At 49.3% G+C, this 15,131-nt stretch overlaps 8 protein-coding genes across 8 annotated transcripts; 5 read left to right on the forward strand and 3 right to left on the reverse strand.

Moving 5' to 3' along the window:
- Positions 1-526: 526 nt before the first annotated feature.
- Positions 527-3,077, reverse strand: N7518_005620 (uncharacterized protein; the record flags this gene model as incomplete). Its single annotated transcript, XM_057186547.1, has 3 exons — positions 527-688; positions 739-2,908; positions 2,962-3,077. The coding sequence occupies 3 exons, from the start codon at positions 3,075-3,077 to the stop codon at positions 527-529; spliced, it is 2,448 nt and encodes an 815-aa protein (XP_057043317.1).
- Positions 3,078-5,779: 2,702 nt separating this feature from the next.
- Positions 5,780-6,862, forward strand: N7518_005621 (putative NUDIX family hydrolase; the record flags this gene model as incomplete). Its single annotated transcript, XM_057186548.1, has 2 exons — positions 5,780-6,199; positions 6,350-6,862. The coding sequence occupies 2 exons, from the start codon at positions 5,780-5,782 to the stop codon at positions 6,860-6,862; spliced, it is 933 nt and encodes a 310-aa protein (XP_057043318.1).
- Positions 6,863-6,968: 106 nt separating this feature from the next.
- Positions 6,969-8,181, reverse strand: N7518_005622 (MutT/nudix family protein; the record flags this gene model as incomplete). The annotated part of the gene is made up of 4 exons (XM_057186549.1): positions 6,969-7,207; positions 7,298-7,538; positions 7,918-8,010; positions 8,131-8,181. 4 exons carry the CDS (start codon positions 8,179-8,181, stop codon positions 6,969-6,971), a joined length of 624 nt encoding a protein of 207 aa, XP_057043319.1.
- Positions 8,182-8,816: 635 nt separating this feature from the next.
- Positions 8,817-9,806, forward strand: N7518_005623 (uncharacterized protein; the record flags this gene model as incomplete). The annotated part of the gene is made up of 1 exon (XM_057186550.1): positions 8,817-9,806. The coding sequence occupies one exon, from the start codon at positions 8,817-8,819 to the stop codon at positions 9,804-9,806; it is 990 nt and encodes a 329-aa protein (XP_057043320.1).
- Positions 9,807-9,919: 113 nt separating this feature from the next.
- Positions 9,920-10,516, forward strand: N7518_005624 (ankyrin repeat domain-containing protein; the record flags this gene model as incomplete). The annotated part of the gene is made up of 1 exon (XM_057186551.1): positions 9,920-10,516. One exon carries the CDS (start codon positions 9,920-9,922, stop codon positions 10,514-10,516), a length of 597 nt encoding a protein of 198 aa, XP_057043321.1.
- Positions 10,517-10,980: 464 nt separating this feature from the next.
- N7518_005625 (HAD family hydrolase) lies at positions 10,981-11,792 on the reverse strand (the record flags this gene model as incomplete). The annotated part of the gene is made up of 2 exons (XM_057186552.1): positions 10,981-11,733; positions 11,784-11,792. The coding sequence occupies 2 exons, from the start codon at positions 11,790-11,792 to the stop codon at positions 10,981-10,983; spliced, it is 762 nt and encodes a 253-aa protein (XP_057043322.1).
- A 1,244-nt stretch (positions 11,793-13,036) lies between these two features.
- N7518_005626 (uncharacterized protein) lies at positions 13,037-13,222 on the forward strand (the record flags this gene model as incomplete). Its single annotated transcript, XM_057186553.1, has 1 exon — positions 13,037-13,222. One exon carries the CDS (start codon positions 13,037-13,039, stop codon positions 13,220-13,222), a length of 186 nt encoding a protein of 61 aa, XP_057043323.1.
- Positions 13,223-13,314: 92 nt separating this feature from the next.
- Positions 13,315-15,124, forward strand: N7518_005627 (initiator tRNA phosphoribosyl transferase family protein; the record flags this gene model as incomplete). Its single annotated transcript, XM_057186554.1, has 4 exons — positions 13,315-13,655; positions 13,905-14,133; positions 14,226-14,889; positions 14,970-15,124. The coding sequence occupies 4 exons, from the start codon at positions 13,315-13,317 to the stop codon at positions 15,122-15,124; spliced, it is 1,389 nt and encodes a 462-aa protein (XP_057043324.1).
- Positions 15,125-15,131: the final 7 nt, after the last annotated feature.

The following is a 15,131-nucleotide window of genomic DNA, read 5'->3' on the forward strand; positions in this document are numbered from 1 at the left end:
GCTCTGAATGTGCTCCTTCTGGATAGAAGAAGTCCGCAGTAACCCGAGTCCAGAAGGGATTGAAGCAGGCCTCTTGGCTTCTAACAAGACCAATCCAACTGCGGTGGAAACCGACTAGAAATGCTGGCCAGAGTTGGCAAGTAGTATGGAATCAGACGGACGAAAGAGCATTCCGGGGCAGGGATCCTTTCCATAAATATGGCAATATATGCGACAATCCTTGGACGGTCCAGTCATTGGAGAGAGGTCCGGGTGGATGCAGGCCTTCCAGGACAGAAAGTAATCCGAGATCTGATATCTGTCGTATATGTAGTCCTGGTGACTCATGAATTTCCTGTCTGGTAATAACGCAAGAGAATGGTCCCTATCTGGCTTCGTGTATGGAAAGGACCGAGAGAACGATCTGAAGGCTTGAGCACTCCATTTCGAACAAGAAAAAAAGAAACTCCAAGGCTTGACCAGCGCGGACCCGTCAGTACGCGCAGCAACGTCGTAACGGAACCCACAGAAGTCCCCAGCTGCATTTTCAAACATCCTGCATTTCTTGATTGGAAGAAGGTAGCTCAATACCTAGTGTATTAGGATTGCCGTAGACGTAAGCCGGTGATTCTGCCATTGACGCAAATTCCTCTGCTAATCGGGTGGGTGTGAACCGTCGCGTCTGATCGTATGTCATCCAGCGGGTGAACTAGTATGATGGTCAGTTTAACTGTGCTGATAGGAACAAGGGAGACAAACAGTTGCGATCCGCACTCCAAGCCAAAGACATCGGTGTTTTCTGGGAATGACTGTTGAAGGTTCTTCTGTTGATGGTCTGTTATCTTCTGTAAGAGCCCCATCGAAGAACCCTTCTGGGTAGTAAAGCCGGCTCCATGCCTGTCCTCTGATCAAAAAGTCCTCTGGTAGCTGGTGTGTAGTTGAATCGTCAAGAAGCGGGAATGATTCGTCTTCGATCTTCGAAATGATCGTGTCAGAGCCGAATAAGGTGTTTAGATAATTTGCAAGCAGGGACCACGGAACTAGCGGTTCTAGCCGTTGTATAGCAGCTGGGTTGAGTGTAAGAGACCACACAAATGCCATAGAGATATGTACACTCGGGTACATGTTGGGATCACCGACTTGCCCGAGCATCACAATTAACGTGTGAAATGCGAGAGAGCTCGCCCGGAATGCAAGCTGAGACGATAGGTCGCTATATGTGTCGGGAACGGGTATGTTCGCACCCGATGCCCACTTCATTGCTGTTAGGCGTTCTTCTGCCGTAGGATTGCGCGACTTCAATGTGAAATCTTTTTCCATCATTCCATTTTTACTCCCATATTGAAGTATTGCGCAGATATTGCAAGACGTGAGTAGGACACCTTTCTGCCCGCGCACCCGGTTAATTTCCTTGCGTAGAATAGTAAGAAAACCCTTCTCCCGAGAAACGAATTCCTCAACCGGAGCTTGCATGAAAAGCGTACCGTGAGTAGTCACGAACGAGGTAATCAAATCCCCTTTTTGAGCTGGCATATTCATAAGAGGAGTGACCAGCTGAATCATGCTATCGAGAGCATTTGGGAAGGCGCGCACGCTGATCAATGCTTTCGTGTAGTGAAAAAACTGCTGCAGAATGTCCGGGCGAGCTAGAATAGCAAGATGGTGCTGAATACGGCCATTTTCCGGACTTCCGTCTGCGTCCTGGTTATACCAATACCTCGACACCCCTGCCCAGAGTTCACGGTCCTTCTTGTCGAATTCTTCCACCGCCATGCGGTACCGTGCCAAGTCACCCAAGCACTCGACCCAGGTTTTTCTAAAGTCTGGCACACTTTCAAGGAGCAGCGTTATCATCGAGTATGAGAGATAAATGAAGTCGAGCATATACTCCATCGAATCGGGGAGTTTCTGGCGTAACAGCTCTAGGAATGAATGCACGCCATAGCGCCACATGCGCGCCGGCATCGCGTACTTCTCAGCTAGCTCTTTAAGAACAGGACCAGCAGACGGGTGCCGGGAGGCGAGGAAAAAGTCATGATGTTCGTAGAGTAGTGTTCGGTGTAGCGAGACGAGTGTCTGCCACTGTCCCTGTGATAGCTTGGCCTTCGATTGTGCCTGTTGTCTATCGGTTTCGATGCACTTCTTTTCCACATTGACAACGCCGGTATAAATCCCCCGCACTTCGTTAATCAGTTGCTCCTCGGTGATGGTGTGCGTCTCCAGCTGCCGAAACATTCCATGAGGTTTTGCTTCCTGAGTGACTGCCTCTCCCATCTTCACATTTTGATTCATTATTTCGTCATTTTTCGTGTACCATGACTTCTGCGCCTGCGCTTGATTTTGCATGGTCTGGGAAGGATTCTTGATTTCAACGGCATTTTGACTGCGCACAGCAACGGGTGTTGAATGTGATCTTTGCAAATCTGGACGTGTCGCAAAGCCTTCCCGCGCACTGATCTTGATTTTTGGATCTGCGGGGTCATTTATACCGTGAGGCACGCCGGCCTTTAGCTGCTGAGAAGCCGGTCTTCGAGATGAACTTATCGCAAAGCCTTGAGCTAATTGCGATTTCTCTTCTTGCCTGGGCACACGGATCTCAATTTTTGAATCTGCGGGGTTTTCATTTATGAAGTGAGGCACGCCGGCCTTTAGCCGCTGAGAAGCCGATCCCGATAACCGCCGAGACTTTCTAGAGACCAAGGAGCTGCCCCGACGACGAGATTTGCCGACATGCCCTGCACACGGGCAAGTGGGGCTCCTGAGAGCTCGCATGTCGTGACTACTACGTGTTTCCACAGTGCAATCGTCTCCTAGGACGCCAGTCGACTTTGGTCGAGCACTGGATATCGGCGAGCTGGCCGAGCAGCAGCCATGGGTACACATCAATTCAGAGATCAAATCTTCCGACAATAGTCTTTTCTTAGATCGCCTGTATAAACGGTTAAGGATAAGCAACAAAAGCTGGGGTCGCAACATGCCTACCTAGGTGACACGTCGCTACGGACAACTCTATCTGAGAGTCTTGTCTTAGCATCCAGCAGGCTGTAAAAATTGCGTCTCGTCAGTCTTGCCTCCTTACGGCACAGCTTGTCGCCCATTTTCACTAGGGACAATTAGTTGATCGTTTGAGCTTTGCGAGTGGGCAACGTACCTGATAAGAAGAAGAGATATCCCAAATCTCACATATTGTCTTGGAGATCGGGCAAAGACATAGAAGAGGGTTAAATAGTTTGTTCGGGCTAAATCGAAAGGTAGTGGCGTAGTGGGCAGCTGGGTGTCGGCCTGCGTGCCGATCATCATGCGCCTATCATTCTCGTATTTTACCATACCCAGGTATGAACTACCGGTTGCCTAATGAATTTATTGCTTCTATCCCTTTTCGCCGATTTCCATGCAACTGTATATTGGAACGTTCAAATAACCCTGAAGGAGTTAGCCTCTCCCCTGGTGCCATGTCACTTTCTTAATCGCGTTAGGGGAAGCAGACAGGTAATAGCCGCCCCAAGCATCCCAGATCTATAACTTCCGCCTCACTTTTTATGTACGAATCAAATATCATTGATCTGCAAGTGCTTAGGAAATATATCTTATTCGAAACATTTGATTACAATCAACAGTTGTAGAGTTCAGGTCTACCCCGTCATTGCCCAACAGCCCCCCTATTGTCTCCCAATATGTCAGATACGGCATCTTACGATTTGGGAAACCTTCGGGCCTAGGAGTGAACACGGGGTGCCCTTACAGCGCTAGGACATTGTCTGCCTGGTCACCGCTATTTGGCGACCACACCGGTTCTTGACCAAGCTTGAGCATAGACCAGGGCGCCTTCAGCCCAAGAGCCTTTGTTTAGCTTTGTTTAGCTTTGGTTTGCCCGCCTGGGCACTGGGATGACCCCGGTACTTTCGCATTGAGCACTATAGATTACGACTTTTCCTCTTTCTCCCTAGAATGAGGCAATTCTTGAACCGGGTCTTTTAAGTTATTAGTGTTTAGGGCTCATGTCACGCTCTTATTACCGGCATTGGTATTAATCATTAATCATCAGGTCGAGATTCCTTAAATATCCGGTGACTGGCAATCATGCAACCGCTCACGGAAGCCGACAGAATATCGGACCACACAGCCTTGAATTGTTAAAACGCCTAGGTGATGGCTATACTTAGACGGGGTTGAAGCTATAGACAGGGGTTATACTGCTACCTAATATTTCCTATCTATCTCCATCTACCTAACCAAGTCAAGATAGTTACATAGTTCTTAACTTAGAAACGGCTTTATCACTCACATCCAACATACACTAGCTACCGGGCCTACTACAAATGTGGATAAACCGGGCGAAAATACTCCGTAGGCTACAAAATACTCAACATCAGCCACCTGTCATTCAAATCTCTCTACAACAGTACTTTGAACCTATCAAAACCAAAACAAGTGGCTTAGGATGACGTTAGTCCATTTCTGCGTTTCAGAAATCTTAGGCAGAGCTGCCTAAGCCTATCGCGTAAGCGCCCGTATGTTGTACTGATTGGAGGGTGTTTAAGGTACCTGTACTTACTTCGTATGAAAAACAGCATGACCTGCATAGGATGTAGTCAGTTTCAATTCTATTCACTCCCCAATAAGAGATACCTATTCCAATATAATGAATCAACATGTTGTCCAATCCCGTGCCACCCAATACCAACCCGGGTCGCATTTTACAGCGAGGCAACTTCCGCGCTCCACTAACCCCCGAACGAAGGGATCCCGCCCGTTAATTCTACCTCCCTTCGAGGGAATCAACTTCAACGGAGCCGCTGCAAGGGAGTGGTGAGGTGATATTACTGCAAGCCACACGGGAGGAAGAAGGCAGGAAATACCTTGATTCGTCGCCCGTACCTGCCATCACCCGGGTGAAGGGCTATTTCTCGGTCCGGCTTCCCTAGTCGAGACATTCTATGTACGTACCCAGTTGACGCCGACATCTAAAATGCTAGTGTAACAAGCTTGCATGGGATATGCTCGTTGAGCTCTAGCGTTTGAAGCGGGGAAGATGGGCTGCAGATTTCACCCGGGTGAAATAGTTACTACGCGACTTCTAGAGTTTCGGGATCTGCATGGATAAGGGGTGTGTGCTTGGCTACAACCTGGGTTTGATGGTGCATGTCGCACCCTGTGTATCTCGGCGCCCTGTGCATAGGTCTATGGCTATCGGCGGATTCACTCTAGGCAGCGATGTAGCTATACATACTGTTGACCGCTGCTCCAGGCTGCTCTGTCGGGTGAAATAGTCTTTCAGCCACATGCAGGTTTCTTTTTACCCAACAGAGCTCGTGTGAGTTTACTTTGATAGCCAATCTAGTATATTGACCAACAAAATAACGAAGGAATCACTTCTTAAAGGGCTAAAAGGCCGGGAATATGTTCTCAAGTGGTAGACTCAAGATGAATATATATTGTAGAAGATAAAATATGTAGACGAACCTACGCAATAAAAGGTAGAACTATATAAATTCCGAGACTGATAGCTCCAAAGTGATGAACGGGTTCTATGATTAATTCATTATTTAAAACAGCAATTTCTCAAGAGCAAAATTAAGTAAATACTTACAAGGAGCTTTAGCTACAATATATGCGATATCCGAAATACATTCAACGTGTAGACACGAAAAGAGGTGAAATCAAGACTGAACGACGTCATCGAAGCAACATTTGAAAACAATGATTCACACGTCCACTACGCGCTGTGTCCAAAACACCCAACCAAGTCTCACACATAAACCAACTCAATTGACAGCTTAATATTATCTAACCCGAATTAATGAACTCCATCCGCCTTGCCGCGCGATACCTCAAATCAACGCAGCCCATCCCCACACACCGACCAACCACCAGCATCACACAAGCCACAGCAAAAACCGCCAAAATGTCAACATTCACACTCCCCGGCTCAAATCTGAACGTGAATAGCATCCCAGATCTAAGCGAGAAAGACCTCCTCTCATTCCCAGCCTTCAAAACCTGGATAACAACCCTCCAGCACTCCCTCGCGCGACAAGAACACCCCTCACACGAGTTCCACAGTGACCCATACGTACTGCGCAAAATCGACATTCAAGCCGTCGACCGCTTCGGTGGCGGGCGATTAGGCTTCGTCAAATTGAAAGCGGATGTATCGAATAGCCAGGGCGAGACTCTGCCGGGTAGCGTATTTCTGCGGGGTGGCAGTGTCGGCATGTTGGTGAGTAAAGTTTTGTTCCATTTCTACTCGATAGGAGGTTTTTTCCTTGATACTCTATTTTGTAGAGATCTAGAAAGAAAAAAAAAAGAAAATATTACGCCCCAGCCCCACCATTCGAAAATATATGGTTTGTTCTAATTCTATGTATAGCTCATCCTCCACCCAAATGATATACCAAACCCGACTGAAAAGGACAAGCGCGTTATCCTGACCATCCAGCCTCGCATTCCAGCGGGCTCGCTGTCGTTCGCGGAGATCCCGGCTGGGATGCTTGATGATAGTGGGACGTTTGCTGGCGGTGCGGCGAAGGAGATCCACGAAGAGACCGGGTTGCGGGTCGAGCAGGGCGATTTGATTGATATGACCTCGCTGGCGCTGCAGGCTGCGCAGGAACCTGGCTACGGTGAGCGCCTGCAGGCTGCGGTTTATCCGTCTCCTGGCGGGAGTGATGAGTTTATTCCTTTGTTTTTGTGTCAGAAGTCTATGCCGGTAAAGGAGATTGAGGGGTTGCAGGGGAAGTTGACGGGATTGCGGGAATCCGGGGAGAAGATTACGCTTAAGATTATTCCTTTGGCGGATCTGTGGAAGGAGGGGATTAGGGATGGGAAGACTCTGGCCGCTTGGGCTTTGTATCAGGGGTTGAAGCAGGAGCGATTGCTCTGAGGAATAACGTGTACGGGATATGGCGAATTTGCTGGTAGATTTGTATCTTATAGAGGTTTGTTTGTATCAATGTATGCAAGCCAGTCAGATATGAACAATTACTCGCTCACAACTTCCATTTCTTTGCGAGTTCAATGCCCTCGGCTAGGGTTCCGATCCTGGCATCAATGGCATAACCCTCTTTTTCAAGCTTCTTTAACTCGTCGAACAACGATGTCAAAGGAATAGTAAAGCATTCAATGAACTCGTTATCCTCGAGCTCAGGCTTCGGGTTCTTGTTCTCGGGAAGAGACATATCAACCCGGACGTGGACCATATGCAGGTTGGTATTGCAAAGCCCTGGGTCTGATAACCACATATGTTTGTCAGCTTTAGCTTTACAAGAAGTAAAATAACCCGCGAGAACAAAACAAATCCCGTAGCAATCTCACGTACCGTTAAACATAACCGGACTAGTCTGCTCCGCGACGCCAACATAACCAGTCTCCTCCTTAAGTTCTCGAACGGCACATTGCTCAGGCGTCTCGCCCGCATCGATAAGCCCCGCAGGAACCTCAATGACAACAGCATCAATGGGAGGGCGGTATTGCTTCTGCAGAAGCAGCTCCGAGCCAGAATCCTTGTTCAAAATAGCGACGATCCCAACGCCATCAAGATCAATCCCGTCAGGACGAGTCTAGGAAAACGCGGTTAGCATCAAATCCGAAGTCTAATTTCAAACGGAGGCTCTGATAGATTTTTGAGTTAGATGGTGACCAATGGGTCCGATACACATCGCAAGGCAACCGGTCATGTGGTTTTAGTTGATACAGCGCCAGGCAACGCCCGGGTTTATGCCACCTGTTGAGGTCCCGGGAGTCGACTGGGGAGCCCCACTAATGCTAGTCCCCGTTTCTAGATTTAGATGAGGCCGGATCTTAGTTGGGTAGCTTGGCTTTCGTGACAGTCATGCAGACAGGTGGATACCTGCGATAGGTGCGATACATACATATACCCCAGACATCTACCAACAGCGCGCATAATACAATAAGCACAGAACAAGGGATAGGTCTTACCGTGCGCTCAGCTGATTCCCATGTTCGCTCGACACCCAGGGGGTCGGTGTATGTTGTCTTCACCATTCGAGCCCAGCGGGCTTCGCTGGGGTCCTGTTTGGTGAGACGTGTCAGTCGTGCATTGGCGCTTTTTTGGTGATATCCTCCGCGCTCTGTCTATATAATGGACTTGGGATTCGCTGAAGAGACCCAAGGGAGATTAGAAAAACGTACCAATGGTCCCCGCGAAATGAGTTTCGACTTGGCCTGTACGCGAGCTGACATTGTAATGAGTTGGCGGTGGTTCAGGTTGAAAGAGAGATTCAATTCGATGAACTCCATACTAGACTGACGTTGCTCGATCGACCAATAGAGCGGGGGCGGGGTTAGCGCGGGGTTAGCCCTTATCTTATCAGTCTATGACTGCAGTAAGGTGTCCGGTACATACCACTTCCGCACTATCAAGATACTTGCTATTTGCTTTGCTTTTATTTCATCCAGCTGCATGTTATTCAGCGCACTGAATAACCCCCGTCCTGACCTCGATCAGCATTTTGGCACTCATCGCAAACCCCGTCCTCAAGCTTCAAATTTTCTAATTATCCCCTATAAACTGGCAAAATTCGGCCTCTTAGCTGCTGTGGCTCGTCCGTGGTATATATTTTGACTTCAGCATGGTAGTTCTCAACACAGATGACCCTCAAAGCAAATATTTTCAATACCAACTAACGTCACATGTAGGTAGGCACAGATCAGATATGAATTGATCGGGCCATAATTGAACGCCCACGTAGGCGTAGCTGTGCCCCGTCAGGGTCCATGGGTACATAAATGACCTGGAAGTACACATTCTTTTTTGAAATTTAAACCGATTCCTATTCTCCTACCACCAAGCAATAGCATTGATAGCGCTTATCGCAATGGTACTTGAAGTACAAGATATCGCCGCTCTTGAGCTGTACGAAGCCGTCGGGGAAGGTCGCATCGACCGCGTTGAATCTCTTCTAGCAGCCGGCGTCGACCCAAATGCACGATTCGACAACCTAGGTTCCGTTTTCACAGGAGTCGCCGAAGACTGGGCCAGCGAAGACAAAAGTGCCAGGCCTCCTTTGTTCAACCCCGACCAGACTGAACAACCTTCCCTTCGCCGAGCCACGGGCGAGTCCGAAGGTTCATGCAGCTATCTCGATAAACCCAAGGCCACGCGTCTTATGGATGCCCTGCGCAAGCATGGTGCAGACCCGTATGCGCTATATCGGCAGCCGATCCTCAAATATCGATATGTGCGTCTTTATCCCGGGCAAACAAGAGACGAAGAGGTATATGACGAGGCGACAGACCTTGGTCAGATATGCTTCGCCCGCAGGGGAATCATGGAAAAAGCCCTCCGACTGGAACGTAAACGGCGCAATCTCGAGCAAGGAGTGTACGATCCCAATGGGGACGAATTAATCGGCGATTTCGAAGGCAGTCTCGATGATGTCATTGAGTATCTAGATCTTCCTGTCAATTACGGCGTGCGCAGTGTCATCCATGCACTACTAGAGGGCGGCATGTTCGTCCAGCCTATATTCGACTTCCTAGGGGACACGCTGGATGTCGAACGACGAGATCCCCAGGGTCGCACGCTATTTCTTGCGGCGTGTCGGAGCAGAGTCGGTCCCGATGCTGCGACAAGTGGTGTCTATGGCGGTCTCAGCACAATCAACTACGACACTGGAATCCACGAGAACCCCTACCCCCAACCAGAGAATCCATGGAGGGAGTTCGAAGCCAAGAACTCGAAGGCTTGCACTGGGCCGACGTTCCTCTCGTTTTTCATCGCACGTGGAGCCGACCTACTGGCCGTTGACATTACGGGAAAAACGCCCTCCACCTGCTGTTTACCTATACCGATTGCGCTTGGATAGGTCTACCACCGCCTATCGATGTTACACTCGCGCACCTGATCAAAACCTGCCCCAGTCTTATAAATCAGCCTGACAAGGCTGGTACGTACCCTTTACATCTGGCCATCTGGCGAATGAACTCCATCATGATCCCAGCGCGCGGAAGCCCGACATCAATCTACCATTTCGAAACCGCGGTAGACTCCCTTCTCGCTGCAAATGCCGATACTGCTGTCAGAGACGGGCGCGGAAATACCGTACTTCACTACCTGGCTGGGAGTAGACTGGGAGAAAGGGATCGAATGGGTGATGAGCAAAGGCGATTTCTGCGGAGGTTTCTTGAGGACGGTGTTGATCCCAGAGTACGGAATGCGGAAGGCATGACGGCTCTGGAGATCTTCTGCACGGTCAGCTATGATGAATTCGGTGATGAGGGGTTTTATGACCGGTATTTTGCCATTGGGCAATATGTTATTGGCCAGTTTGAAAAGGCGGGCTACGATATCCAGGAGGCGAATACGAAGGGGCAGACTTTGCTGCATTTGGTTGCTGGGCTCACCTCGCCTGAGGGGATATCTTGGTCTGCATGGCCTTGGTTTCGACTCCTCCAGTCTAAGGGACTTGATCCTGTGGCGAAAGACGGGGAAGGAAAGACTCCAATCGACATTGCAGAGGAGAATGAGAGTATCAATGTTTGGTTGCAGGAAGAACGTGAATCCATGGCCGCATAGCTGTCAACAATATAGAGGACTCCTTGCTTTCAATGACCTTTTACGTGTCTAAAATCTCACTACAATATAGTTCCAGCACCAGTGAATCGTTTATAATGGTATTAGAACTTCAAATAACTTTAAATATAAAGTAAACACCCGAATAACCCATAACAAGGTATAGTTAATGGTATCTCATTGCGCATCAAAACCTGCCTATAAAGACGGAGATACTAAAGAATAATGCACCAGGCAAAAAGAAAGTAGCAATGACCGGACACAGTCCAGTCTCAGGCAAGAGTTGGCCACTCTTGTGTCAAAAGATATGGAAACACCTTTTGATAACAGAAAGTGACAAGATAAATCAAGAGTCCACGATACTGGAGTGGCGTGAAACCAAAGAAATAATAGAAGAAAAAGCTTCATAGCGGTCTACGCTCGCTCTCATAACATCGTGGGCATAGGCGTCATCAGCGAGAGTGTCTTTAAAGGGTCGACTGGACATCGACGGAGACATCATTCTCGATTTCCTTCATACACTTCTCAAACTCTGACCAATGATACATGACGCTCTTTGCGCCAATATCAGTCAGGGCCTTGGCCATCGCCTTCTGCGTATCATCACCATTGTAGCTGCCAACGTACGCGATCACGGGAATACCGGCACGAACCGCAGAAAGAGCACCAGACTTGCTGTCCTCGATAGCGACAGTCTCGGAAGCACGCTTGCCGACCTGCTCGAGAGCATACAGGTAGATAGCGGGGTCGGGCTTGGAGGTCGGCTTTGGCAGAGAGCTGGCAGCGCTGAAGACCTTGTTCTCGTCAAAGAACTTGTCCTGATCGACCTTCCGGATGGAAGCGAGCACGCGGCGCAACGCAGAAGATGAGACGACGGCAAGACCGTACTTCTTCGCGGCGAAAACCTTCTCTAGCTCCTCGGTGGCACCGATGCAGCTTTTAGCCTTGGCGTTCAACTTGGCAATGACTTGGTCTTCTTCTCTGATGACGTATTCTTCAAGCTTGTCCTCGTCGATCTGGAAGTCATACTTCTGCTGTAGAGAGATCAGCATGCCGCGGAAGTTCTGGCCGACAAAGTCTTTGATGAGTTGGTTGCCGGTGTAACGGTCGGGGATGTTGTTGGCCTCCAGAATCTCATTGGCCAGATCGGCACAAGCCTCGAAGGCTAGCTCCTCTGAGAGGACCAGAGTGTTGTCGCAATCGAAGAAGATTTCCGTGATCTGCAGTCCCCGTTAGTGTGGGTCTCTAATGGAAGAGATCGTGATCGTACCTTAGTCATGATGAAAGTGCGGATAATAGATCCGAGTGTTTGTTTATTTGTTTATTTGTTTATTTGTTTATTGAGAGGGGATGTGAGTAGAAGGGCAATTGGGAAGTGTGGTATGACCTAGAAGAGTGGGAGTTGGAGAGTTCGAGATGGAGAGAAGAGGAATGCCAGAAGGTACGGGAATCGGCGATTGGGGTATTTAAGTCGAGGCAGGACCCCCAAGAGATGACGCCGCAATCACAATATCCCAGGGGAAACCGGGCCAGGGCGGGAGGTATTGGGTACTTGGAATTGGGGTGTGTTCTACTAGTAAATACAAGTACTAGTACCTCAAACCTGGGGAGACGGCCAGATATTCAGCCAATAAAAAAGCACGGACCTATACAGGACTAGTCTCTTTCCGGTCTAGCGTCTCTTTCTACTCCGGGCAGGTGCGATGGGTTTCATCGCGTTTTCGCGCTTTTTCTCACCGGCGTCTTTCCTTCGCCTTCGACGTTGGGATGTTTGAAACCTGCCTTGATAGTCCCGTGATATTATTTACTTCTTTGCGAATTCTATAGTCAAGTGACTTTTAATATGCAAGTAACCCTCACCTGATCTCTAAACTATACATCCAAGACTGCAACATGACTGGATACAACTACGGAGTATACATCAGGCTACCAGGTCCAAACTCATGCACGGTCATGCCTCCGTCTTCTCACCGTCTACCCACTGTTCTCCGAGGAGAGGCTAAACCCCAATTCGCAAGGAAAGCCGGGGCACGGAATGATTGAGAAGTATACACAAGCATGTAGGCCCGACGCTCCGTCCGTTGGTCCATATTCCCGTGTCCTCTCCAGTCACTGGCGCGGTCAGATAATATCAAGTACGGAGTATGCACTTGGACGTTCGGAGCATGCTTGGCGGGGGCTAGAGAACTCCGATGTTAACCTTACCTCGGTACGGAGCACGGAGTGCATGCCATATAGTGCTATTCCAGTTCCGGTGGGCCATGAGCGATCCGACATATACCTCATTCTATTATCGCCATGGTAGTGCTTGAGTTGTGCCCAACCTTGGAGGCATCCATGGCTGTATTCTCGGAGCGCGACAGTCCGGAAGCTGGTTATAGACTTTCTGCATAGTAGGATTTGCGCAGTAATTATTTCAGCCAATAGACATGGCCATATTTACACCAGGAACCATGTAGCACCACTGTGGTATATACAACATACATCGCACGAACCCGGGTCCACCTCTTCCATACAATCATCATGATTGGCCAGACTCAAATTCCAACCCTGCTAATTCCACAACGGCTTTCCTTCACATTCGACCAGACCAAAAATAAAACATCGCAGCATAACGCCCGATCAATCAAAAGCAATCTAACCAGCACGACCCAGCATATCTCGGGCGAAATCGCCATTAGCACAGCCCGCATCCGAAACGTCTCCTAGTACAACCCCGGAGACTGGTCACTGAGTACGACCTAGCCATATTTGCATTCAAATATACTTGGCAATAAATTCCAACCAAAAGAAAGCCAAGCATGGGGTCCTCCTCGGATACTTTCCCGACTCTGGAGTCCCTCCATTTCCCGTCGGCGCAGCTGTCAATCTCCCAGACGCTTTCGTCGCTGCGTCGATCGGCGCTGTCCGTCGCCAACCGGCTCGAGTCTATCGAGACCGATGCCGCCTTTGCCCAAGACGTCGCGGATCAATATGGCTTACCGCTCGTTGCGAATGAGCGCTGCGGAAGCTGGTATATTCCGCCGACGGCCAAAGCCGGCAGTGCTTATTTTAAAAGCACCGATGGCCATACCGGTCAATGGGATTTTAGCTTTCGTAGGCTGAACTTGCAGTTGCTTCCGCTGGCTAGGGATCATGGGGGGTTAGTATAATTCCTGTTTATTACTTCTGCTTTTGCTTTTGGATTACATCTGTGTTGGGGTGCCCTTAACCCAAGTATAAACCATGGCAACAACTTCATCACTACACGATCATCCCAAGACATGAAAAGAACCAAAAAAGCTAACTATATTCTCTTTTCCGCTGCAGCTGTGTAATTGTGGACTCAACTCGCCGAGGAAAACGTATGTACCACCTCTATTTCTACCTTTTCCTTCCCCTACCCATCTAGTCGCCATGCATATCACGGCCACAACCAAGCCTCGGACCCTATTAACCCACCCCTAGTAATGCCAGACGCACTATCAAAAACCGTCCCAATCTGGAGCGCTGTGCTAAACAGAGCTCTATTCCCATCCGCAACCGCATACCACCCAGTCCGCCTTCCACCAGATTACCTAGGCGCATCAGAAGAAGCACAGATCGAGAACCGAATTGACGGATTCGTGCATTCACTCAAGGTACGCATGTTCCATTAACGATGAACTCCCACATACAACATACCCTTGCACCGCACACCGCTCGCTCATCCATAGCTGATATTTAACGCCAGAACCTGAAACTCGATCTAGATAATCTGCGCCAGCAACTCGGAAAACCAATCCAGATCGCATGGGCCAACAGGACGTATTTCCACCCGCCGGACCTACACACGAGCGATGAGTACAATCTACTCGTACTGTGCTCCGCTTCGAGGCGCGTGCTTGGCGCTGAGATGTCCGAGGGCGGATACATCCAAGGCGCGGGCGATGATAGCGAGGCGTGGGCGTATGGGCTGACGCCACCGGTGTTCTGGGCTAATCGGGATGTTTTGAAGAGTACACCTGAAGACGAATTGCCGGTGCTTATTGAGCGGCTGGTGGCGGAGCATAAGCTGTTGGATGTGGTGCAGGATGCGATGCTTGTTTCGCCTACGCGCAATTTGTATATTGGCTCTGGAGCTGGGGTTGATGTTGGGGGTCGGTATGATCTTGTCATTGATTGTAATGGGAGTGCTGCGGCTGTGGAGGGTAATGCGAAGCGGCTGAATTTGGGCTGTGATTCTGGGAAATTGGGGAGTCGGGATCTACGGAAATGTCTGGATAAGGTGCGTGAGTTTATTGGCGTCCGTCTTGGGGCGGATCCGGCGCTGTCGGTGCTGGTTACCTGTGAGAGTGGGAAGGACCTTTCGGCTGGGACGCTTCTGGCGATCATTTGTCTCTTTTATAACGATGAGGGTATGTATGCAATGCCCCAGATGATCTGGGTGATGAATTCAAACGCTATGTGGAAAAAAAATAACTAATTGTTTTCACAGGCGGCTTCGATGCCTCACTGAGCAAGCGCGCGATCAGCAAGCAGTTCATTCGACAGCGTCTAGCCTGGCTCGTGTCGTCGAAGCATGACGTGAACCCCTCTCGCGCCACGCTTCAATCTGTCAATGCTTTCCTGATGCAGCCGCCGGATTATTGACCTCGAG

The sequence above is a fragment of the Penicillium psychrosexuale genome (genome assembly GCF_028828465.1).
Source record: "Penicillium psychrosexuale strain IBT 29551 chromosome Unknown utg000003l, whole genome shotgun sequence".
Lineage (NCBI taxonomy): Eukaryota > Fungi > Ascomycota > Eurotiomycetes > Eurotiales > Aspergillaceae > Penicillium > Penicillium psychrosexuale.